This window comes from Monodon monoceros, unplaced genomic scaffold (genome assembly GCF_005190385.1).
Source record: "Monodon monoceros isolate NGI ecotype Baffin Bay Population unplaced genomic scaffold, NGI_Narwhal_1 Super_Scaffold_14, whole genome shotgun sequence".
In the NCBI taxonomy this organism is placed as follows: Eukaryota; Metazoa; Chordata; class Mammalia; order Artiodactyla; family Monodontidae; genus Monodon; species Monodon monoceros.
In genome coordinates, this window is record NW_021703770.1 from 25,717,097 (window position 1) to 25,743,794 (window position 26,698).

General features: G+C 38.1%; 1 protein-coding gene across 1 annotated transcript in view; it reads right to left on the reverse strand.

Moving 5' to 3' along the window:
• Positions 1-12,809: 12,809 nt before the first annotated feature.
• TRHR (thyrotropin releasing hormone receptor) overlaps positions 12,810-26,698 on the reverse strand; it is a 54,911-nt gene continuing 41,022 nt past the window's right edge. The window contains exons 3-4 of the mRNA XM_029222417.1: positions 17,272-17,762; positions 12,810-12,980 (exon numbers count right to left, since the gene is read on the reverse strand). Coding sequence (XP_029078250.1) covers positions 17,355-17,762 — 408 coding nt within the window. The 3' untranslated portion in view covers positions 12,810-12,980; positions 17,272-17,354. The remainder of the gene's footprint in view (positions 12,981-17,271; positions 17,763-26,698) is intronic.

Here is a 26,698-nt window from a genome sequence, read left to right on the forward strand (position 1 = left end):
AAATTTATTTCAGGTGCCGCATTGCTTGCCAATGAAACCTGACTGGTGCAATCCCAGAAAGCCCCATCGGGTCTCACCAAGTTCTGTTCTCAGGAACAATGTTGGATCTGTGGTCCCTTATTCCCCAGAAGTCCTCTGGGCTCCTAGGTAACGCTTTTGAGATCCTGACTTGATCAAGTTTAAAAAGCACTAATCTAAGAGTGCCTGCTTTCCTACACTTGAACAACCAAGGGGGCTGCACAAGTGGTTCACAAGTGATTCATCACTTGATAAAGGATTGTTAAAATTTATATAAAACAACACATATTCAAATTATACACATGTATATGTATGTAAAATCAGATCATTACACAAATGTTCCATATCTTTTTAAAGGTCTCATGGAATTCCATCTATAAGAATACCATAATTTACTAAATCAATCTTCTAACACTGAACTTTTAGATTGTTTCTATTTTTTCTCTTCTATAAATATTTCCTCACAATGAACACCAAATGCATAAGTTTAAACGTTCCTGGTAACATTTTAAAAGAACTGTTCAAACTGACCTTGGGGAAATCCAGAATCATTGTAAATGAATATGGGGACTATTGTGGAACGTGTCACTAAGTCTACCAGAAAGATTACGAGCCAGGACCACATAACTGCTCCTTTTCAGAGCAAATGCTACCCGCGTAATGGACCCTAATTCCTCTTCTTTGACCGTTTCCTTGCTGTGTCCTGTTGGGCCCTATTAGCCTCCCACATCTACTTCCTCAGCTTTTCGTGTTTCCTCTGCTCTCCCCCCAGGTGCCTCCTGACCAAGGCCTTGCTCCGATTCCGCCAGCCAGGCACTGGGGTGCTTCAGGGAGCCCAGTCCACGGCTCTCTGCTTTCTTCCTCAGCCTTTTTTGGAATTGACAGCTTGCCCCAGCCCAGCTCTCTGTGACCACACGAGGGTTTTAAATTGTTCTGAGTAAGGCAGGAGTTATGGGAAGGCTGAAGAGCAGTGCTGAGGCCGGGAAGTTGAAAACTTAGGGAAAACCCGCCATTGGGTTGCACCCACCGGCCCTGCAAGGCCTGTACTTGCCCAGCTTTAAGACCCAAGAAGGGGCCTGGAACCAGCAACAGAGACATCAGTGCTTTAATGCGTGGGGGAAACTTACGTGTCTGAAGCAAGGTCCTGGAGCAACACCCCACCGTGTGCATCTGACTGCGGACAGGACATGGCGGCGGTCTTCTCCGAAGATTGCTAGTTATAGGGGGAATTGACAGCAGGTGGGCTCATTAGTTACCAGGGAAACCAGCAGAGGGGTACGCCCCTTCCGGCCCCTTTGATGAGAACAATCACCAGCTGGGGCCTGGGCAAGTACTAGGCAAGTCAGTCACGTGTGAAGGGCTTAGGTGAAGCAGGCACTGGTCGAGAAGGGGATTACAGAGAGCGAGAGAACAGCCATGTTGAGTGGCCTGACCATACACCCGCTTTCAGAGCACAGATCCCACTCTTTCCCTAGGTGCCTTTTAGCGATGATATTTGATATTCTACTTTATTTCCTTTTTGCCCCAGGCTAATGTTTCAACGACTGCACCTGAGCTGCAAGTTTCATTTATTTTTATCTTCTGTTGGTAAGCATCCGGACCGTACATTTTGAGAGGCACTGGCTTCTGATTCTATTAGTCCTTCTAGCCCTCCTTGGAGCTCCTGGAGACCCAGGTGCTTCCCCTGCCTCTGCTCTCGCGGTAATGAAGAGGCCATGCTGCTCAGTCATTTAGTCATTCATTCATATTCATAGAAAAGCATAAAGACAATTTGCTTAATTACACGGCTTGATGCTGCCATGTGTCTCCCAATTTTCCGTGTGTGGTTTCTACAGTGTAACAGTCACTCTCCATGAATTTAAGACCTTTAATTGCTGGGGAAATTTCTCCAGGAGAAGTAAGATGCAAAGAGGGAAATTGACTTCCAGGATTCCATTTAAAGGATGCTTATTTGACTCTGGTCTTATTGAGGCTGAGCTGCCGCTTTGTGATTTGAATGTACAAACCAAAATTAAACTTCTGGTTCGCATTCTTCATTTGCTAATGAAAGTTTGTATTTACCTGCAGGTGAAGATTTAGACCTCACTCTCTCCTGAGATCACTGTGAAAGAAGGGAATGAATAATTGCATGGTCTCTAAAACATGGAGAGAAAAATGCTGCAGGTTTTCACCATAAAATTGAATTACGTGAATCTATCAGTTAATGTCTACAGGTTGTGAGGAAGTAGAGTGTAGCCTCTGTGACTTTCCTCCAAATGCACTGAACAAATCCAGCCGTTCTAGGTTTGTTGGGTAGAATGCTTTGCGATGTCAGTGCAGAGTCTATAGGATTTCAAAACAACAGCTGAGGGGACTTCCCTGGTGGTCCAGTGACTAAGACTCCATGCTCCCAATGCAGGGGGCCTAGGTTTGATCCCTGGTCAGGGAACTAGATCCCACATGCTACAACTAAGAGTTTGCACAACGCAACTAAGAGTTTGCGTGCCACAACTAAAGATCTGGCAAGCCGCAACCGAAGATCCCTCTTGTGGCAATGAAGATCCCGCATGCCACAATTAAGACCCAGTGCAGCCAAATAAATAAATAAATAAATATTAAAAAACAAAACAACAGCTGGAAAGTAGAATAAATATCATCAAATACATTTGCTTTGAGCATCTTAAGAGCTAGAGCTCCCTGTTTGATTTCAAAATTCCACTTTTATCAGATGTCAGTTGGTCAAACTAAGCAGTATTTTTTTCTTTCCAGTCATTTAGGGTCTAATGAAAGAAATATATGTTTCACTCTGGCTCTGCCCCTCACTCAAGCTGTCTGAATGCTTGAGGCTACTGCTGGCTGAGATATGATCTGAAGCCAGGACTGATCATGTCTGAAGCTGTCATTAGTATTACTTGTTTGGGTAGGATTGAACTAAGATTTGAAGTAAGCTAAGGATCCCTTGAGTTTTGGGGGTTTTTTTCCATTTGTTCTTACAAGTTACAGAAAGAAGAAATAAACCAGCACATCTACTTTGTTCCTCAAATTTAATCTGTTTTCAATACAGCTGTAATTTTTACGGACCCGAAACTGGGATTTAGTCACCACTCTGGTGGGCCATTGCCCTTCATTATTTACATTCATGAGCTGAGTTGTATTAAAGGAGAAAAAGATGCCAGAGTTGGGAAGTTTTGTGATGAGTGTCTGAGAGGAGAGGTGGGGGAGAAGAAAAGGATATTATTATGTTGCTTTTTCCCAGCCTTTCAAGAGCTTATTTTTATAGGAATCATTGCTACACACAGAACATAAGCAGTGGTATGCAGAGCCAAGCTTATCTCAAAACATGGTATAAAATAGGGGAAAAAAGGGGATTTTACATGGAGTAAGGAAAAAAATGCAGTTGGGTTTTGTGTGTGTGTGTTCTTTTGTTGGGGGTGGGGGTTTGGGCAACTCTAACACTTTACATCTTTCAAAGTCAGAAGAGATGTTTCCTTGGGCAAATCTACATTGTCGTGATGAGAACGTCAGCTAGGAGATACTATCTTGTTGTTTTGCCTCAATAAAGAGGCTGAAGTTGGAGACAAATAAGACAGGTCCTGAGCAAAGCGATATACCCCCAGGTCTGCAAGAAATACCTGAAAGGGAGACTGAGGCCTTGTTGTTAGGCAGGCGGGTTGACCAGCCAGTGAAATTATGTATAATACTAACGTTACTGTGACTTCATTTATATCCAGAGACCGGTGAATCCCAGGAAGATCCAGAATATATTTGCTTCTGTTTTAGACACAACTATCTATTTGGGACACCGGATTTCAATTTGCTTGGAAACAGAGACACTGCACTCTTGCCTTAGGGCACTTTGAGTTAATGTCACATTATTGGCAGACAAGATCATCCTCTTTTGCTTCATTTCCATTGTTTCAGCATATTTGCATTCAACGTCTTTTTCTAAAATCTGATGAGAAAACTTTTCTGTTTGTTTTGTGCTGTATCAAAATAGGAGATTGTAGAAAGTGGTATCCTCCTAGGGGTGATAAGAACCAATGTGAAAGCTGCCTCTTGGCAGTGGATAGTGTATGGAATGAGTTAGCTGCCTTTTTAAACAGAGGGCTGAGAGTAGAGGGGGTGGGATGTAGGAAGGGCAACACATAGGAGTTTTGGTGAGTCTCCTAGATTGTGGATTTGCAACGAGAACAGTAAGAGGATGAAGGGTACCAAGAGTAACTCTTAAAAATTTTAAAGAAAGAATTTGCCACCCGTTAGTAGCTTAAATGTTCAAATAGCTGCCTATCTGGTTGGCTCAGCTATCTATCTATCATCTGTCATCTATCAGTCATCTATCTATCCATCCACCCATCTATCTTCCTTAAATATATGATGTCAACCCTCAGTACAATAAGGATATTTTCTTCAATTTATAGTACCAGAAACAGAAAAATTATAACTTTATGTTTATGTGGTTTTGATTTTAAAAATTGTATATTTAACTTATGACTTATATTGCTTTTTTGGTGGGTAAAACAGTGGTAAATTGAATACACACCTAAGATCTTTTCTGGAAAATAGTCCCTAATCAGAGTAAAAAGAGTCTCTATCAATGAACTCTTGCACCATGCTGATGTTTTAGCATCCTGACCTTAATAATGCTCCGTGAGGGACCAGGAGGAGAATGAATGGGAAGAAAATGAGAACGGTTACGAGAAAGAGATGGTGGAGAAGGAGGTAGCATACTAGCTCATTTAGCACAACTAGTCACATGGCACAACTTGCCTGCAGAGGGGTTGGGATAATGTGGTCTTCCTTGTGTCCATGATGGGGAATAGAGCCAGTAATCTTTATGCTTTATACGGTGCTCACAAAGATAACTTTATTGGACATGGAAGCTCCAATGCCTTTGAAATTCTAAAAAAAATTCTCACAATGTCTATTGTTATCTATCCTTATTTAGTGACTCTCATGTGTGTGTCACTGTGCCAGATACACTGCACACATTTCTTATTTAAATTTACCTAAATGTTGTTTTGGTCACTTTATAGATGCTCAGGGAAATTACACAGCCACCCTGAGATTACATAATTAACAGTTGTACTAGTGGGATTTCAACCAACATCTACTTTAAAGTCTCAAAAGTAAGCTTCCACGTTGTGATTTGATATTCACCAAAGCTGGACTGGTCAGTTTTTGTAGCAGCTGGTGAATGTTGAGATCATCTTCCCTTTGAGTTGACTCCTTTCTTCCACTGGCTGGAATTCTAAAAGTCTGGAGAGTCTAATTCCTGACACACTCTTCTTTTGGAGAACCATACTAGAGGCCTGGATTATTCTCCATTACCATAATGATCAAAACATTTTTTTTCTTTTAAAAACTCTATATAAGCCTCAGCATATAAAATGTCCTAAAACAAAATAATCCTTTCAGTTATTCTGTTATAAACTGTATGGGTCACTACTTGTGATCCCAAATTAAAATCTGTCATGTTACTTGGGATAGATTTTTTTATAATAATACACACACACACACACACACACACACAAACAAACACATACACAAGATTTTAATAATTTTTATTGGTTTCTGGGGCATATTTCATTCCTACTTTGGTGGTTAATCAGAATTTTAAAACCCATAACTAAGAGGTTCTTTCTCTTCCCAATAAACACTTGTATTTAAAATACTTAAAACGTTGATGATCAAATTCTTCAAACATGCGCCTGCTTTGCTCTGGGAAATACACAATCAGTAGTTGGGGCAGCATGTGTTTCTGCTCATCCCATTCCTGAAAAGACACTGAAATCCCCCTTCACGTGAATAGTAATCACAATGTTCAAGTGAGAACATAGGAGCTTAATGTTGGTCACGTCTGCCTGGTCTTTGAGTCTCTTCAGTCTCCTTTGTAGGGCTGGGGTCACTTGACCTCACTTTGAAAGCTCAGTCTCATTCCAGGCTCTCGAAGAAGTTGTGGCTTCAGCTGGGTCTATGTAAACACTTACAGCTCGTGACTGTGCTGCTCCACACAGCACCAAGTCACCCACACTTCAGCACGGCTCTGATTATTTACATTGATATTTGTCCAGTTAGATCTCTGAATATCATTAATTTCTTTCAAGTGCTCTCCTTGTCTAAGTCAATAAACAATTATGATGAACTTCCCAGTATCGAGTATATGTAGTGTAAGATGTATGCTACCAGTCGTGGTGTTGGCACGTTGTAGATGCTTACTACCCATTTGTTGCCTTAAATTGAATTATGTAGATGCCATTTTTCCTAATAGGCTGGACTCCCTCTCTGTTTCCACAGACGGATGGGCCCTCACCTCAACTTCCTTCTCACAGTGCCTGCTAAATGCAGGAAGCAGTTTTAATGCTGGGTTCCAATCTCTTTGGGTCTCCTAAGTGCCACTCTATTGATTATATCATACCAGTAATAAGACATGGTCATATTAATTTTCATAAAATCCCAAACATATGTAACTGATATAAGAAATTAAAGGACAGCAATTCGTACTCATCGTACCCATTGCTGTTTCCGATCAGCGAGCAGAAGTACAGTGTGAGGTATAACCTAGGAGAACAATATGAAATGTGGGTAAACTTAGCAAATGCTCAATTTGAAAGAAGCTGTAGTTCACCATTTGGCTATAAAAGTGAGTGTTTCCACATCCTTCATATCTTGGCATTAAAAAGAATGTGTTCAATGTTCCAAGCAAAGGCCATGATTCTTTCAACTGTCTCCGATCCTTCTGGTAGACAATTACATTCTTCTCAAAGAAAATGACTTATTATGAATGAAGTAGCAGTGCTCCTATTAAATGTTGAATATTAAATTCTGAAAGAACTTCTTTCAATAAATCCAACACAATATGATACTTGGAAAAGTTATTTTCATTAATCCTTGTTTTATTTCCTTTTAGTTGTTGTTATTGTATTTCTTCCCTTCGACTGTTGGGATACTGTCTAAAGATGTTTCTGTACACCTCTGTCCAGTCATAGCTAATAGTACTAAGAAGCTAAACAAACAAACAAGTATTTTAATTGTTGCTATTGTCACCTCTTTTTCAGGTTTTTTTTTTTCAGTTTAAGAGTTAGTCTTTCTTAGACCTCGGAAATTGCCACAACCGTGTCACCTGCCATAACAGCTGAAGACATAAGATGTGATTTTCAAGGTCTGGAGTGTGAGGTAAAAGTTGAAACACTGTTGAAACATTGTTTGGTCAACAATGATGGAGTTTCTCTGAGGGTACCTTGGCAATGGCAGAGTCATTAGAAACTCCTTGAAGTCAACTAGTGTCCATTTTATAATACCTGTGAATGACTGAAGTCATGTAGTAGATGCATGATATATTTTAGTCAATGTATGGTTATACGGATGAAATAAAGAAAGCTGTCTATGGTCAGTTTGGTTTTTTAATTATTTTATGCTTCTCTATATTCTGTAATCTGGCAGTGTGTTTGTGTGTATTTGGGGTTAGGATGGGGCTTTTCTGGTTTATACTACTATATAACAAAATATGAAGCTAACTGATTCAAGTGAGAGACATTCAAAGAGCTCCTTGCAAAAAAAATCCCTGCACTTGAATTATGGTTTGACAGCTATGAGCTTTGCTAGTGGTTTTGTTAAGGTTTGCCTAATTTTGCCATTTGACTAATTTAAAAAACTATCTTAATATCAAGATAATTCTGGATCTCATAGGGAAACATTCTAGGTCATACTTAGATGCTTCTATCTCCATTTTACAAATGCAATGATTATATGCTGAGTTACATACTTATAAATTACATAAGAGAGATCGAGAAGAAAAAAGATTAATTGAAATGACAGGATCCTTTATGGTAGTATAAACAACTTTTTTTTTTCTGTGATTCATAAATTTTGTGCTATATTAGAAGTGTAAAAACTGGTAGCTATATGCAACGTCAGTTCTTTGAGATTTTCGAAGGCAATCTGACTGGAAATACAGTGAGATCCGTTCTTGATGTTACTTTCTGATGATGATGTTTCTGACCTGCCACTGAGTAGACATTCACATAAAAATCGTAAAAAATTGTAAAATCCCAAATCAGAGTCTCAAACAAAGATTTGGGTGTGAATGTTATATTTTGGAGGTGACTCCAGAAAGCAGAAGTGAGAAATTTAGGAGAGAGGAACAAGGTAGGAAGAAAAGTTAATGAAGGTTATGTCTTTGAGCTGGTTACCAATATGGAAACTGGGGGCTGGTCAGGCTGAAGACCTTCTAAAGAACCTTTTGAAGATGCTCAGAAAGTTGAGCATCTTCCACCAGAAGATGAGAGGCTGGCGCTTTTGTCCACTGGTTTTCATCCCTCACTGTCTTAATGTTGTCCCCAAGGACATTAACTCCCTTGGAATCTATGCTCAAGCTGAGTGGCTTCCCACAGCTTTGAAGAAAGTTGTGAGGCAGAAAAGCAGAGTCACCTCTGTTTGCTGGAGCTGCGAGGGAAGAAATGTGCATGGAACTGTCCACCACAGCTGTGCTGAAATCATGGAAGCCAAAGAGGAGATGTGATGCAAGTCTCCACAGGTGGCTGCTACCACTGGTTGATTTGCATAGATTCATCTAATATTATCTCACCTTTTACAACAAATCTATCAGCAGAGGTCACAGTTTTGTGGAGTGGATGGAGTGATCACATTTGGTGGATTTTTATCTTATTTTATTTATTTTTATTTTTTAACTTTTTGACAGCACCGCACAGCTTGCAGGATCCTAGTTCCCCGATCAGGGATCGAACCAGGGTCCATGGCATTGGAGGCTCAGAGTCCTAACCACTGGACCTCCAGGGAATTCCCTGGTGGATTTTTATGTCAGAGGAAACAATATTAAATCATGAAGCTGAACATATTTTAAGGTTAGTATAAATAAGTGGATGGTGTTTGAGACTGAGGAGATCTAAGACTTTCAGTGTCCACATGCAATTTATACTCTTAGTAGTTATCTGTGGCATAAAATGCTTTCTGTCCATTAAATTTAACCATTTGCTAAACATATTCATTCACATCCATTAACAGATACTTTTGGTGGGTCCATTATGTGCCAGGTAGTGTGCTAGTTGTTGCACTTTACTGCCCATCGTGCATGAAAACGTGTCTTCATTGATTTTTATAGCATTTTTAGGAGATTTGGGAAAGAGGAATATGCTATTTGGTAAAATCCCACTAAACTAATGACCTGGGATGGGGGCTGAGGAAAAGTGACATTGCTGAAGGTGCTATCCATCATGATATAAGAACAAATGTTTTGGAAGATAAATAGGGTTAGTGGTGGCAAGGTTGTTTTATTCTTGAATAAAGAGGATTCAAAGAATCCACTGTTGTTCACTCAATGCTGCAGTGCTTCAAATGTTATTTTTATTTTATTTTTCTCATGTTCTCCAAGTATGAAAGAATAAGGTCATTCCAGCAAAGTTTGAGATTTACTTAAGCAAGCATTTTCTTTTACATGGCAAGATGAACTTTATCAAATAGAGTCTGTATACTAGAGCAGTGGCCCCAGGAATAAGCCAAATCCACTTCTACAAGAGCTGAACTTTATAGTCCACGTATTTTTGCCTTGCTTATTCCAGGTAAGTTGGAGATTACTTGGAACTACAAAGGTAACGGAGCAATCTGCTTTTCAATGATACACACAAGTATCTGGGTTTACTTTGCTATTGTTCAAAAAGGGACAGACACCTGAAACAATTACTTCAGTGCTGTCCACACTTCAGCCACTTGTTTAAACCTCATGATTTTTCGTCTTATCTAATATCAACACCAAGCGAACTCATTAACATCATTGACATCGTGAATTTGATGAGCTAGTCATATTTGCTCCAATACACATTAAAATGACTATTGAAATGGAAAACGTCTACCTCTGTGTTACTTATAATCATCTCAAAAAACCACACTGGTACATGTTGGGTGCCACTGGATTAAAATGATGTTCTTCTGACCAAGTGGTTAAGAGTCAAGCTGCACCAAAATGAAATAATTTGGAAGACAAAGAAAACTAAAGAGCCAGTTCTTTCAGTTTGATGCTTTATTGCTCACAATACACATATTGGTACAGACAGTTTCCCACAGCAGAGCACATGATACTGTACTTTCTTAAAGAAGAGTCCTTGTCCCACAAGGACACAGTGATTAATTCCCAAGTGATGAAATGAGTCAGCATACAACTTTCTAAAACTGATAGAAGGAAGCCAACGCATTCAGGAGCACATCAAAAGCAACATGCAAGTCCACGGTGTCACAAGTGATCTGAAGCTAATCACTACTCGCTTTTCAACACAAAGTTAATCTTAAAGCTTAAGTTCATGAAAGGCCTAGGTCCCTGAGCTAGCTCTGATTTCTATGGTTAACATAGTTGGATAAATCCAGGGTTGTTAAGGACCCCTGGATAATACACCCAGGTATAAATACTTTAAAATATATGGTGATGATACGATATAGAAACAAAGATATACATGTATATGTATATATACACATATTTTCCACTTCGAAAATTAAGACTATAAGAGTACTTTTGGAATTATAATGCTTATAAGACAAATAGTGTACTATATTTTCTATACATAATAAATGAAATATTTAGAAAGTAAATATAGCTGACCTATATGCTTTTTAACTCTATATTCTAGTGTATGGGTGAATATTTCCTCACCAAATATAAGCACAGGTAGGTTCTTGACTTCCTTTACTTGGAGTTTTATTGGTGGTGGCAAATATGAAAGGACTAGCTGCCTTCCTTAATCTCTCATGAAATGGACATACTTTGGACCCGTATCCATAATGTCCAGAGCCTTGCTCTAATGTTTATTTGTACCTCCCTGACCTCACTCGTCTTATTTCTCCCAGATGTATTGTCTTTTCTTTATCTAAATCAAACGTATCCTTGAAAGAAGTCCTGTGTTCTCTACAACGTTATCCTTAATGACTCCAGGCACCAAAGATGTCCCTTTACCTCTGAAGAGTTCAATTGTAGTCTGAAATCACACAATTTGGCTTCCAATTATGCATTCTGTATTTCTTATGTTTCTGTGTTAATATGTTATCACGAGATTGTAATCTCCTTGAGGGCAGAGGCAATGTATTAGTCTTGAATTATTAAATTAGGATGTGGAAGTGCTATTGAAATTGTCAAGCACTACACATATGTAAGGAATTGTTCTGACCCTCATCTAGCACACTTAATGTAGTGCCTTTCACTGAGCTGGGAGAACTGTTTAGAAAAATAAAAACCAGATAGAACTAGTTATCTTATTGTGTAGAAAGATTTAGAGGCAAATTGGACATTAGCAGAAAATTAAAAAATATATTAGCTTGCAATTCATTGATTTATTCATACATTTACCAGATACTTAGGGACATCATCCAAGTTTAGATAATTTGTGGAATACAAAGATGAAATAGACTTACTCTCAAGGATTTTTTCATGTAGTTTGTTTATTAAGAATTATGATATTAAAGAGCCTTGAAGGTCTACATTGGGGGCTAAGACTCAGTGGTTTTCCAGGTATGGTCAGAGGACTCCAGGGATCAAAATTACCTAATAAGAATCTTGGGGCAACATCAAATAAAGTGCATTTTAAGATAAGCTTCCAGGGCTTCCCTGGTGGCGCAGTGGTTGAGAGTTCACCTGCCGATGCAGGGGACGGGTTCGTGCCCCAGTCCGGGAGAGGCCACAACAGTGAGAGGCCCACGTACCGAAAAAAAAAAAAAAAAAGATAAGCTTCCAGATAATTCTTATGTATATTAAAGTGATTTATTATTCTTGGCTAAGGTGTAAACATTTAGCCTCCTTACTGGGGCATTTTGTGCCATTTCAGGAATACAGAAAATGTTCTTAATTGTCTTCTAAATTCAGACCTGTGGTTAAGTTCAATCTTATTCTACTGCCATGTTGTGTTTATTTTTCTGTTCTGGAAAGTCTCCATCTTTATCAATATCAGTTCATAACATTCTTGAGAAAGTTCATTCTCCCTTTCTTACAAGTCAGAGAACGACCATATGCACAAAAATTAAGTCCATTATTCTGTGAGGAATGAAATATTCACTTATGGGTGTTGCTTAGAGGCTCAATAAGTTGCAGGAACTCTAGCCAACTCCATTGTTTTTAATCCCATCCTTTTAACTTGTATAACATTAAAAATGCTTTTATTTCCATTATTTCAGTTGAGAGCCTGTAGTACAGACTTGACCCAGATGCTCCTCCACGAGGATATACAGGTGATCATTGTGTGGACTTGCTGTTTATTGGCCATAAAGCTGTCTTTTGTTCTCTTGCAGGATCCAGATTTGACAGTTCGGACAATGTGCTGTCCCAGCTGAACTATTTCATCCAGCTTAATTTTTCCAGACATAATCTCTAAAATATAAACCAATCACCTCATGTTGGATTTGCCATAAATGTACTTGGTGTAGAATAATGTAAACAAGCCTGACAACACTGTCTACAAACATTCTTGGCAATTCTTTTCACAGAGATTACTCGAATATTAAAATCAGAACCATATAGATTTAGTTTATATCAGCATAGTCCATTTGGTTCTAACCGTCTCAGAAACAAAACTATTCCCCAGTGGGCACTCTCGTAAATGAGCTTTTCTGCTGAGTGACTTGAGATTACAGACTAAACATAAAAACAAAATATTACAGGGCTGTATCTGACCTTTCTCCCCCGTGTGATCAATGAAGTTAAAAATTAATCAATATTTCTAATTATAGTTCATAAAACAGAATCATAATACATGAACGATCTTAATTGCTTCTTTAAAACATTTCTGTTTCTAATTCATGTTCTAAATATTGCCAAAATGTTATAACTTGAGATGATATTATATTGATTTAGTTTTTCCTCATTGGATTGTGAAATCCTTAAGAATGGGGAGAGCCTTTTATTTTCTTAAATTTCTGCAGTAGTTTTTCACATATGGAGTATCCTTTATTGGTTTCTCAGTGAAGCTCTGAAATGCCAGACTTGCACTTATCTGTGAGGGAAAAAACATTGAGCAGCTCAACTCTACACATGACTCCCCACCATGAAAATTGGGACCTAAATAGAAACTTTAGAAGCATCAGTTCTTCCACAATTTGAACATGATTTTATGAAACACACAAGTGTTCAGAGCAACTATATATATACGTATATATATATGTGTGTGTGTATATATATATATATACACACACATACATATCACATATATATACACACATACATATCACATATATATACACACATACCACATATATACACACATACATACATATCACATATATATACACACACACACATCACATATATATACACACATACATATCACATATATACACACATACATACATATCACATATATTTGAGAGTACACTTAAGATAGTTCAGGTCCAGGTTTAGTCTTGAATAAAGTCACATAAAACTGGCTGCTCTGAGGAAAACCATGTTTGCGGAGGGAGAAGAGTTTGATAGGGGAGGTGGGGAAGGAGAGAAAAATATATTTATTACTACAGAGTGCTGTAAGACTTCTTCATGTGTATTACTCTAAAAACTTATATTTGCTCAGCCAAATCTTGGTTTTGATGGTTATTTGCTGTGGACAACTACAGATAAACAGAAAACACATTGCTAGAGATGTTCATACTCTGCTTTTTCCAAGGAGAACAAGTGACTCCAAATATTTTAAATAAATGTCCTTTTAGCCTGGATGGACTGGTTGTCTGTGGCTGTTCCATCATTCACATCCAGTTCCCTTACTCCATGATCAAATAGTCCAACCCCTTTGTGAGCTGCACTTGGGAGACATAAATAATGTTGCATATATTATTTATAGAATTCATAGAACCATGGGTAAGCTATTTAAAATCTCCTTTTCCTCCCAAAAGTTAATCTTTTCTCTCTTCTCTCATGTTTATAGATTTAACATAGTTTGGAATGATGTAACTCTTATTCTTTAAGAGTAAGTCCATAACCATGTGGACTCAGCTTTACTATGACATACTGTCATTATTACTCCAACACATTCTTCTGAAAATGAAACAATTCAAGTATCTATTTAAGACTTAGTTACACTAACCTAAGTTTTATGGCTATAGTTTTCTTTGACTTAACTAGCTGTTTAGCACAAATCAGCCATGTGTTTGGGTATATTGTCAAGGTGTGCTGTTCCGTGCATTTGGCCTGTTTAAGAGTGATTACAGAGTTTTCACTTTTCTCATTTCTCTTTAGCGTTTAGAATATTTGTGTTGGAGTGAAGCTCTAGAACTAAACTCATAATACTGATGGAGAAGTCTTAAGAGGAAATTTATGTCTGCTTGTTTTATTCATGATCTGTGCCCTTTACCTAATTACCTCAGGTCCAAGATCTAACCAAAGACACTCAGCAATTAATGAAATTGGAAGTAATAAAATAGCTCAAGGAATTTTATTAAGGGAGGCCTTAATAACATCACTCCGTCAGCAATTTTTAATCTATTTTTCATTTGATGGTTTGTTAACTTTTGATTATTTATGGCAATATTTTATGATTTAGTACAGTGTGATAAAGAATACCTTAAAAAGTTATATTTCTGCTGTGTAAACCCAAATATCTATTGGATATTGCATGGGAACATTTAATTTCATAATGGCATTTGCTTTAGAGTTGAAACGCTATGAACTGTGTTCTTTTGAATTTCCCACGTGGTCTAAAACTAACAGATTATTAGCAAATAACTTTTTAAACATTAAAACAAAAACTGAGCCCATATATTAAATTTCCAAAGGTGGGAAGAGTATATTGTGTTTTGTGTATAACATATAAAACTAATCATAATTTTTTTCAACATCTGATATTACCACTCTGCAAAGAATATTTTTTTAATTATTTAAGCCATCAGGTCACAAGAATTTTAATCAGCATGCTGGCTTATAAAAAGAAAAAAGAAAGACATTTCTTCATTTTCTTTCCCTAATATCTATACAGTTCAGGGAATTAATCCCTGATCCCTGGTCTTATCATAAAAAAATCACAGCTGTAGTGAGACTGTGATGAAGATAATGTTGATTAAGTACCTACCAGCATGCCTGAGACAGAGTAGATGCTCAATGATATCAGTTCTTTTCCATAATGAAAAAAATCTAATATATTCCAATCCCCATGGATAAGCAATTTACACATCCATGTGTATGTACTTGTATGCACCTGCATACGTGCATGTGTGATTTGGGGTTGGGTCACTCTAGTGCTCTATCTATATGATCCCAAAATTAATATTTAATCCAGGATGAAAAGTCAGTTAAAAATAGTTTTCTTAGTGTCGTGCATATAGACCTTTAGTGTATCTCCTGTAAGTGTTTGCTTGCATTTGTTTACGGAAACAGTGACAGGATAAGAATGTTTTCATGGAGTAGATGAGGCCAATTTTCACCAAAGCATGTTCAGGACTGAGGTTCTGGGTGGCAGAGTCTCCATGAAGCAGCATTTAAAAACTGAAGTTTGAAAAATATTCTTCGTAAAGAAGGTGTTTATGTGGGTAATTATCATTAGCAATTAGGTTTCAGGGAAAAATCCACAAGATAAGTATATACCGTGGAAAGGGAAAATGCCAGTCTATGGGGCACTTAGAAGTACACAGTACTTTTTGACCCAGTCATTAAAAGTCAGACACAGACCTACTAGAGAATGGACTTGAGGATATGGGGAGGGGGAAGGGTGAGCTGTGACAAAGTGAAAGAGAGATATAGACATATATACACTACCAAACGTAAGGTAGATAGCTAGTGGGAAGCAGCCGCATGGCACAGGGAGATCAGCTCGGTGCTTTGTGACAGCCTGGAGGGGTGGGATAGAGAGGGTGGGAGGGAGGGAGGGAGACGCAAGAGGGAAGAGATATGGGAACATATGTATATGTATAACTGATTCACTTTGTTATAAAGCAGAAACTAACACACCATTGTAAAGCAATTATACCCCAATAACGATGTTAAAAAAAAAAAAGTTATTACTGAACCAACACCAAGGACGATTTTTACACTTGGCCACATCTTAGTACGTGAGTCGATTGAAAGGGATTAAAGTAGGACCTGACAGATTCACATTCACAACTCTCTAATAATCACTGGAATAGAAGAGCAGGCCTTAGTCATAACGATAAAGAGATATTAATAATGAGATGAAATTAGTTTTAGCTCTATTGGAAATAAAGCCAACAAAATTTTGCATTGCTTTGATTTAGAATCTGTAAACAAAATGTCACAAGCATTTGGAAAAAAAAAAAGAGAGAGAACCTACAAATGACAAGCAGGCAGGAAGGAAAGACACTTGCAGACAAGTTGAAATCCATAGGCTACAATGCTCAGTGGGGAGTCTTCAGCTGGAAGTGTAATAGTCAGCCCTTGGCTGACTTAGAATAGCAAGTAAGCTTTTGAGAATGTTTCAGACTTTTAGCTAGTTTCAGCTAAAAGGATTTGCTTGACATGGCTCAGTAGTTTATAGGATTTTCTTCTCAAATGCTCAAATAGGATTTTCTTCCTTAAAAGTCTCAGAGGAAGAAGTAAAACCTTATTTTGAATACTTGGTCTTGTCTTGGTTACTTTTCAATATTAATTATATGTTAGTATGTATCTTCACAGTTATTTAATCTTGATATTTCTCCGGTCTCACCCATCATTTAGACGCCTTGCAGAGTACAGAGCTGGATTTATCTAAATATCAAATCTACATGTCTTCTCAATGAGTAATTTTGGCTATTTTGGGGTTTGGCTATTTACATTAAAGTTGAATGGTGACTCACCATCTACACTTTGTAAGATATAAAAATCAACTCAGAATTTTATAAGCATTATGACTTTTTTTTCATATGGTGAATATATTTGTCTGAAATCTCATTTTTACTCCTCAAATTTTTTTTCTGTTTTCCCCTGTAGTTTCAAATATTCATGAAAATAGCACTGTACTTTATTAAAATGAAATGCTAAATGAAAACATTAAAAATTTTCATGTTGCCAAATTACCACATGTATAAATAATTTGGGAGGGGTGAGAAAATACATTTGATAAAGTTATTTTGAATAAGGTAAACTGATGTCTAGATTTTATCTAAACTTCACAGCCCCAGAAAATAAAGTCTCAAATTAAATGGAAAATTTCCACCATTTGGGTTTTTCACAGACCTGCTCAGTTTTTCTATGATATACATTTTCTTGATACGAGAAGGAAGCTGTGAATCATTCTAATGGGTTAAAGTGTCTTGGGGCAGTAGTGTTAGAGCACTGGCGAGGACTTTATCTGCTCTGTCGTCACATACCAGTATTGGCTGTTTCCTCTCTTGGGTTGATAACTGCACAGATTCTCACTTTCCTTATCATCCATTTTCTTCTACTTCATGAATCAACTTTGGCTAATGGTTATTTCAGAAGCCAAGCAGGTGTCATCAAAAGACACTTCCGTGGCAGACAAGTAAGTGTCAGTGACAGTGATGTCATCAAGCTCTGTGCTGACATGATCTGACTCCTTGATGATGCTGTAATTGAGGGCCACACTGTAGTTAGCCGGTTTCTCCACCGGCTCCTGCTTACAGTTGCAGAGCTTTCTGAAGGCTGCACGGAATTTCTGGGACATGAGATTGTAAATCACTGGGTTGATGGCACTGTTGAGATAAATGCAAATTCTGCAAAAGAGCAAGAACCAATTTTCTTGGAAAGGGCTGGAGAGAAATGAGTTGACAACCACAAGAGTTCTGTAGGGCATCCATAAAAGGGCAAACAGAATGACAACCACTGCCAGCATCTTGGTGACCTGTGGAGAAACAGAAATGCAAAGCAAACACAAATTAAAACAAAACAGAACCGAAACGTGAAAATAAAACGACTCCGCCTCTGCCCTCCTCCAGCATTTAGTTCCCAAGATGTAGTCTGAGACAAGGACTTAAGTGTAGGCAGTTTACAGTATTTGGGAGATGAACCCAGGAAGCAGGATTAAAGGCATAGAAGAGAGTGTGACAGAGGAGGAAAAGCCAAAATACGGTGTGTTTTTGAGACAACTCCTACTGCGGGCAACTGTGGATCAAGTAATGCGTTTCGGGATCATCTGTCCAGAGACAGGGAAGCCGAGGCATTTATCTACTGGCTGCCATCTCCCCTTTGTTGAGAGGTGCCTTAGGGGCTTTAAATGCACGGTACTTTCAAGTTTCACCTACCTGGAAACTCCTAGGGGCTTTAGACAGAACCTTGAGGCGGAGAAGAGAAGAGACAGTCAGGGGACATTGTATGCCTGTAGTGCGGTCTTCTCAGCAAGCAGGAACCATCCACAATAGCCATGAAATCATGGCTGAAACCACAGTCTGTCTCAGAGGATGTGACCCAGGGCACCAAAAGTGTCTGCTCTGAACGCTAGGACACCTAGGGTCTAATCCCATCTTTACTCACCTTTCCTTCAACAGCAACACTTTACATATTTTAAAATAAGTTTTTAGTTATCTATAGTCTCTTACAGAGTTTGACAAATTTCAGCTTCCTCAGCCCAGACTTTCTAGATGTTCTGAACTTGAAAACTACCGCAAATAGAAGGAACTGATACTTCCTCTTTCATCCTTCCCCACCTCTCAGCTGTTTTCCTAAAGCCCTCTCCACCAGCCTCTATCTTGTTCTGGCATTGAGAGAGATCCTGTTTTTACACAGGGCTTTTAAAAGTTCTTTAGTGTAGAAATAAGGATTCCACAGCTAGATACCCACTCTGTCATTAGTATCTACTATAAATTCAGCTCCTTGTACTTAATCCTGATAATAGAATCCATCTTGCTCTCCTGTGTTAGAATACCTTCCGTTCCCCTCCTGGCACTCCTTCTGATACTGGGGCTCTGTCCTACCCTTAACTATATCTTGTCCACCCCAGGAACTCCCCATGAATCCCACATCGTGGGGGTAATGCTACCCTCTTGCTGTTATTCTATAGTAACTGCCTTCTTCCGTGGCTCATATCATTTGCTGTAAGACTTCTCACTTAGCGACACACATAGCCTTTATCGTTTTTTGAACCACTACTATCTTTTTTTGAACAACTCCTACAACTTCTTTGCAATGGCGCCTATGAGCTCTCTATACACCTACTCTCAAGCTACTGTGTTTCCTCTGCTTCCAGGGCCATTTGATCACTTTCTTGAAGTCCTTCCTACCCTCTAAGAATGTGCCCCACGCCCTCCAGCTCTACCTCACTCACCGTTCCCTGAGTGATCACTGTTCACTGTCCTTCTGACTCACCGCGTGTAGGATAATTACATTTTACATTTGGCTTACTGGGGTAGGGAAGTTGTTCAGTGGGAAGATATGACTTTCACATTGGTTCATTTAATACCAAGTAAAACATTTCAGAGATTCTTGACTTCTTTCAGAGATAAAGAGGATCTATTCAGACAAGAGGTTAATGGAAGCCTGCTTTTTCAAAGCTGACTTTTAAAATTATGAGTAAATACTTTAATTGATCCTAGGAAACTAAAGGCTTAATTCAGTGATAAATACTCTGAGCTTTGGAAGGAGCCACAGTAATTATCATCTTCATCGTCTTCATCATCACTCACATCCCTGCCTGTTTCCACCGCCCGGAACTCCAGGTTCTCTGATATCAGGTCACTGCTTCACACTTACCAATATCCTCTCACTCCTTGCCAAGGACTAAGCATCTTATATTTGAGCCCCCAGTATGATTTACAATTGGAGTGCTAGCATCACATTTGAGTCTTTATAAATGGCCCATCATAAAGATATGTAAACATAATCTTATTTAATGCTTTTAATAATAACTCCGTGTGTAAGCTAGTATTGGTTCTCTTTTGCCTATGAAGAAATTGAGGTTTAGAGAGTATATGTGATTTGTCTAAAGACACATGGCTAGTAAGTGACACCCATGATTCGAGCTAAGTCTGCTTAAGCCAAAGCCCATGCTCTTTCCTTTATACTTTGCTCTCCCTGTGAAAGTCTTTTGCATTTTCATTAATGATATTTCTACCATGTTACTCCCACATGGTTGCCAAAAACATTTAATCTCTTCTAAGTATAATTTCAACATACTTATTGCTGCTTAATTTCTGAACTTAAAGGTTGAATTTTATCTGTTTATTTTTCCCTACTATTTTAAGATGAAACACTGAATGCACATATAATATCTACCTACCTCTTTTTAATTCATGTAAGGGGGCAACTTTCATTGTCTCAAAGAAAAGCAATTTGTTTCTAGGTTAGTATCTCTGCCATGCGCTTCCACAGGCCCCCATGCATACATTGGCATCACTCCCCAAACTTTTAATTGCAATGAGTTATATTTGTCCACCTGTCCAATAGATGGTGAGCTTCTTCAGGACATGAGTAAAGTTTATTCATTTCTCTTTCCTCAGGTATTTAATACAGTATGTGACATAAGATAGCCCTCAATTAATGTTGAATAAATTCAGGCATGGAAAGTATTATTTCAAAATATGTAATCATGATCCTTTTCTGTTTTTTTTTCATTCAGTGAACATTTATTAAGCACTTGCCATATCCTAGGGACTTTTCTAGATGTTGGGGATTCGAACAGTAAGGCTCTCTCCTCTTTTCATGTTGCTTATATCAATGCATTGTGAAGTCACTGACTTTATACATTAAAAATAAGCAGACTGTGATATGTGCCTTGTGATATATATGAGTCCAGGGTTCTGAGGAAGGATTAACTTACTCCACCTGCAGAGAAGGGGAGGCTTCATGAACCTGGTTCCCTTGGAGCTGCCCCCTATTCACTCCATACTCCATCCTGGAGGAGACACCGTTCCTCGAGTATTCCTTTTCTGGGTTTTTAATACTTCAACATATTGTTAGAGGATTTTTGCAAACACTTAATTTTTTAATATTAAAAATCCCTTTTAAATAGAGATTGGTTAATTAGTAAAATGAGTCCTTAATATACTTCAGCTTTTTGTTTGAAATATACATTTTTTAAATGTTAAGGAAGTGTTAAAATAAAACAAATGCAGTGACGTTTCGAAGACTGTCCCGGAGGAACATATGTCTCCAGTGGGATAATAGAGAATACATTCAATCTCACTCATAATTATTTTTAGTTAATTCCAAATATCTTTGATTGAGCTTAATCACTTTCTAAAATGTTCCCAAGTTTTTGGTGTAGCCATAGCTTGGATTTTAATAGTTCTTAATACAGGAGCAAATACCTAGAAAGGAAATGTCCTAGAGATTGTCTTCCATACCCAATTAATTTCACTGTCGGTTGCTGAAGTTTTATTTCTGTTGTGGTTCCAAATAAGTGACAAAAATGCAAATTTGAAAATATTGTTGGGCCATTGTTTTTAGGCGTTGACATTTTTACTGGGGAAGTGCATGGGATACACAATGGGTTGAAAGATTGCTTATTTACAGACGCCTCTGCCCCAGGACCTAAAGGTCTTTGAGAAACAGCATGAAACAATCTTCAGGGGAAAATGATCTTACCATATATATATATATATGGTATATATATATATATATATCCATATATTTTTGATTGGGAAGGAATTAATTTACTCATTTACTCTAGGAGATTCATTGGCATTCCTACTGTGTACCAGTCAATGTCCTGGCTGTTGAGGATTCGACAGTGACCCAGAGACACATTGCCAATAGCTTCATGTATCTTATAATCTGATACAATGTGACAAATGCTAACACAGGGGAAAGTTTTGGTTCTATGAGAGCCCCCGATCTGGACCTGAGGTTGAGGATTGGTGAGTGAGGATTTGGTCTCAGTGGTAGTTAAGCCAAAGTCTGAAGATAAGGAGAGGCAGGACAAGTGTTACTGCAGAGACTGGGTGTGTGTGACAATCTGGAGGCATGAGATAGTGGGGCATAGCATGAAGACTAGAAGTAATTTAGTGTGCAAGTTCTAACTGCAGACCATGGAAAGAAGTGGAGCGATCTCTTTTCTCTAGGAAGCTTGTGGAAATCATAACAAAATCCATCATTTTCTGTGGGGTGCTTGGCATTCCTTCTGCTAGGACAGAAGGGGAGATGCAGCTGCCAAAGGGGATGTAGAGTGTTGAGTCCTAAAAGGGTCAGCTCCATGGAGCTAAAAAGTCAACGAAGAAGTAGGCAGCCATTTTTGCAGAGTATATTGAGGGCAAGGAAAAGAGGTCATAAAAATCAGTTGATTAAAACATAGTGTTCAGCTGGAGAAACTGCTTACAGGGGTGGCTGAGAAGAGCAGGGTGGGAACAGGAGGGTCTAAGGTGGGCAGGCCCCGTCCTTGGCCACCATGGTGAAGGGTTAACTTTTTCGTGAGTATCAGCTGGAAACTTTAGAATCAAGCCCTACTATATATATTTTACTCTTTATGATATTTAATTATGTGGAATAAGTGCCATATAGTTCTCACAAGAGAGTTTAATTCAGTCCTCAAAACATCATTTTGTAATCTATAAAATCTCTAGATAAAGACCCTATTCAAGGATTTCTTTTCTTCCTTTAAAATTTTTTTTTAAAAATACATGAACTGGGTAGATGTCTATCTGACTGTTGAGATGTCTATCTGAAGGTTGAGATTACATTTCCCTGAGTGGACACAAGCTCAACTTTGCATATGTGTGCTGTCTGTGAAAAACCAGAGGCGAACTAGTTTCTCTATTCTAGGCTGCTGAGGAACCTCGTTTTACTAACTACTATCTCTAGTACTAGTACTATGACTTTTACTACAAGTTCTAAAACTATTAGCTAACGTTTGTATGTAACCTTTAAAAAGACAGTGTTAGATTTATAGAAAAGTTGCAAAGTTAATACAGAGAGTTTCCAAATACCCTGCACCAAACTCTCCCTATCACTAAGACCTTACACTAGTATGGTGCATTTCTTTGTCACAATTAATGACTATTCTTACACAGAATTAGTTAACTCCATACTTTATTCAGATTTCATTAGTTTTTCTCTAGTGCCCTTTTTCTGTTCCAGGATCCTATCCAGGATACCACATTATATTTAGTCATTACATCGTCTCAGGTTCCTCTGGGCTGTGACAGCTTCTCTAACTTTCCTTATGTTTGATGGTCTTGATAGTTTTGAGGAGAACTGGTTAGGCATTTTATAGAATGTCTTTCAACCTGAGTTTGGAAGATGTTTTCCTCATGGTTACAATGAAGTAATGGATTTTTTGGAGGAAGGCCACAGAGGTGAACTGCCATTTTCAACACAACATATCAGGGGCGCAGGCTATCAACTTGACTTATGACTAATGATGTTAACCTCGTACATTGCTTTATTGAGATATAATTTACATATAATTAAGTTCACCCACTTAAAGTGTTCAATTCAGGTGTTTTTAGTATATCCACAGAGCTGTGCAACCATTACCACAATCTAATTTTAGGACATTTTCATCATCCTGAATAAAAACCCTATACCCATGAGCAGTCACTGTTCACCTTCCCCAGCCCTAGGCAACCACTAATGTACTTTACGTTTCCATAGATTTGCCTATCTGAATATCTCATATAATTGGGATCATGCAGTCTTTTGTGTATGACTAGTGTCTTTCACTTAGTGTAATGTTTTTAACGTTCATCCATATTGCGGCTTATATCAGTAGTTCATTTCTTTTAATTGCTGAATAACATTCCATCCTATGTATATACCACATTTTATTTATCCACTCATTTGGGTGGTTTCCACTTTTTGCCTATAATGATTAATACTGTTATGAACATTGGTGTACAAGTTTTTGTGTGCATGTATGTTTTTATTTTTCTTGGGTCTATAAGTAAGAGTGGAATTGCCAGGTTGCATATTGCTTTTTAAGTTACAAAGTATTCAAGAATATTAAACAGTTAATATTTGATGTAATTATGAAATAATTCTGATAACTATTACAATGATGCCTAGTAAAAAGTACTAACTGATTTTACAGATCAGGACTCAAGAAAGATAAAGAGTAAAAGACAAAACTAAAATAGTTGGGACAACCCTCTTAGGCTACTCTTGTAACTTGGAGAACACCTACAAGACAGAATAGCATGAATAAGAGGAAATGAGTAGTTTTGGAGAAAAGGATTATTTATTTATACAAATAAAAGCTTTAATTTATCAGGCAAGCCTGTCTAGAGTGGGCTCAAGAGAAGATGGGAAAAGTGGATAGTGATTATAAACATATCTTTTGAGTTTTTCTGGGAAAAGCAGTAGAAAAGCAGAAGGGCTGCCAGAGGGTGATGAAGAGTCTATTTTTCTAAAGATGAGAGACATCGCAGCATGCTTGTTTGCTTAGGGAACAATCCCCAGAGACAGGGGAAATCCTACGATCCAGGAGAAAGAGAAAGAAGACAATTGGAAGAACTATGTTCTTGAATAGGGAACAGAGTCCAGTGCCCAAGTGGTGTGGTTGGCCTCGTCTCAAGTGTAGACACAAAATTACTTTGTCAATATCTGCTTTTCTTTTCTTTTCTTTTTTTGTTCTTAGCCACACTTGATCTAAGCAATCAAGATAATCTGGGAGAAAATGCCACTTTCTTGTCAATACCCTGAATCCTGAATGGAGTCCTGAGAGCAGTCAATTGTTTAATTCCTTGGAATTAACAAAGTACTTTCACTGTCCTTAAACCATTTTCTGTTCATGTCCCAGTGAGATCTGTAGGACAGGTGTTATTATTCCCATCTCATTGATGAATGGAAACAGCTCAGAGAAGCAGAGAAATAAGATCATACAGCTCACATATAAATAGCAAAGCTAGTTATTAAACTAAGGTCTGTCAACTCTAAGTCTAGTTTTCTTTCTAGATAATTACAAAAATCAACATATATGGTAAGCTGAAGCCTTCAAATTTGCTGTAACATATATGCAATGGAATATTACTCAGTCATAAGAAAGAATGAAATAATGCCATTTGCAGCAACATGGATGGACCTAGATATTGTCATACTGAGTGAAGTAAGTCAGACACAGAAAGACAAATATATGATATCACTTATATGTGGAATCTAAAAAAAATGGTACAAATGAAATTATTTATAAAACAGAAATAGAGTCATAGATGTAAAAAAAAAACAAACATGGTTACTGGGGGGATGTGGGGGGGAGGGATAAATTGGGAGACTGGGATTGACATATACACACTACTATATATAAAATAGATAATTAATAAGGACCTACTGTATAGCACAGGGAACTCAGTACTCGGTAATGACCTATATGGGAAAAGAATGTAAAAAAGAGTGGATATATGTATATGTATAACTGATTCACTTTGCTGTACAGCAGAAACTAACACAACATTATGAATCAACTATACTCCAATAAAAAAATGCTTTTGAAGTATTTGGAAAGGATAACATTATCGGCAGGAATCATTGGTAGCCCTGGAATCACATATGATTTTTTGCCCCAAATTGGAGCGTTGCATTTAGAAAGTACTGATTAGGGAGAAGAAAACTGTCATATCAAGGCAGATAGGAATCCTTCATACCAATTTCCTAGGGAAAAAACAAACAAAATTTAAAATGTGAAAGTAATAAAATAGAATAAAAAATAAAATGGAATAAAAAAATAAAATGGAAACTTCTTTTTTGGGTTACAGCTCAATTAATAGTATGCCATTCATGAGGATCTGCTTACATAGAATCTGAGGACATTTTGATTAATTATCAGAGATTGGTTTATTAGTCTGCCTAGGAGGTCATGGAGAATGGTTGATACCTCAGTACTCTGGGAAATTTAGTTGGAATTCTTGTACTGATTCAGAAAAAAAAATTGATTTTTGATTCTATGTATGATTCAGAAAAAACCCTGTGCCTGGTCATGGGCCCTGCTGTTATCTGGACATTCTCCCCTGGGAGATAAATGCTGTGGCATAGTCCTTCTGTGTGTTAGTGAGGGACAAAGTGCAGTGGGCATAGAAGGAGCTGGAATTGGTGTCCAGCATCTTGGTTTCACAATCCACCTCTGAGTTCTGAGGAGATTGGGCAGGTCACATGACTTATGTCTGAACCTCATATTCCGAGCCAGTAAATACACAATCTGGATTCCTCTCAAAAGTCTCTCCAGTTTGAACATTCTGAGAAAATCGAACTTATATGTTATTAATAGTAACACAATATTCAGACATGTTTGTGATCTTTTTCACATAATGGGATTTTGTTATTTGGGGATTATAAGGCCAGGCAAAGGGAAATAACACCAGGAGCATATGTATCCCTCAAGATGCTGATGAACTATAGGAAGAGATTCAGTTCCCAATCACAGTGATTGTTGGTAATCATCTTAATTGCTGCATTCAGAGAGGTGATGAAGTTTCTTGAAGTGTTGAAGACATTACTAGAATTTATATTAATTTCCTGTGGCTATCTAAGAACACAGTGCATCTCTAGACCCAGGACCCTGGTTTCCAGACCAACTATTATTTATTTTTTAAAGTTCATTATAGGGCTTCCCTGGTGGCACAGTGGTCAAGAATCCGCCTGCCAATGCAGGGGACACGGTTCGAGCCCTGGTCCGGGAAGATCCCACATGCCGCAGAGCAACTAAGCCCGAGCGCCACAACTACTGAGCCTGTGCTTAGAGCCCACGAGCCACAATTACTGAGCCCACATGCCACAACTACTGAAGCCCGCGTGCCTAGAGCCAGTGCTCTGCAACAAGAGAAGCCACCACAATGAGAAGCCCACACACTGCAATGAAGAGTAGCCCCTGCTCGCTGCAATTAGAGAAAGCCCGCGTGCAGCAATGAAGACCCAATG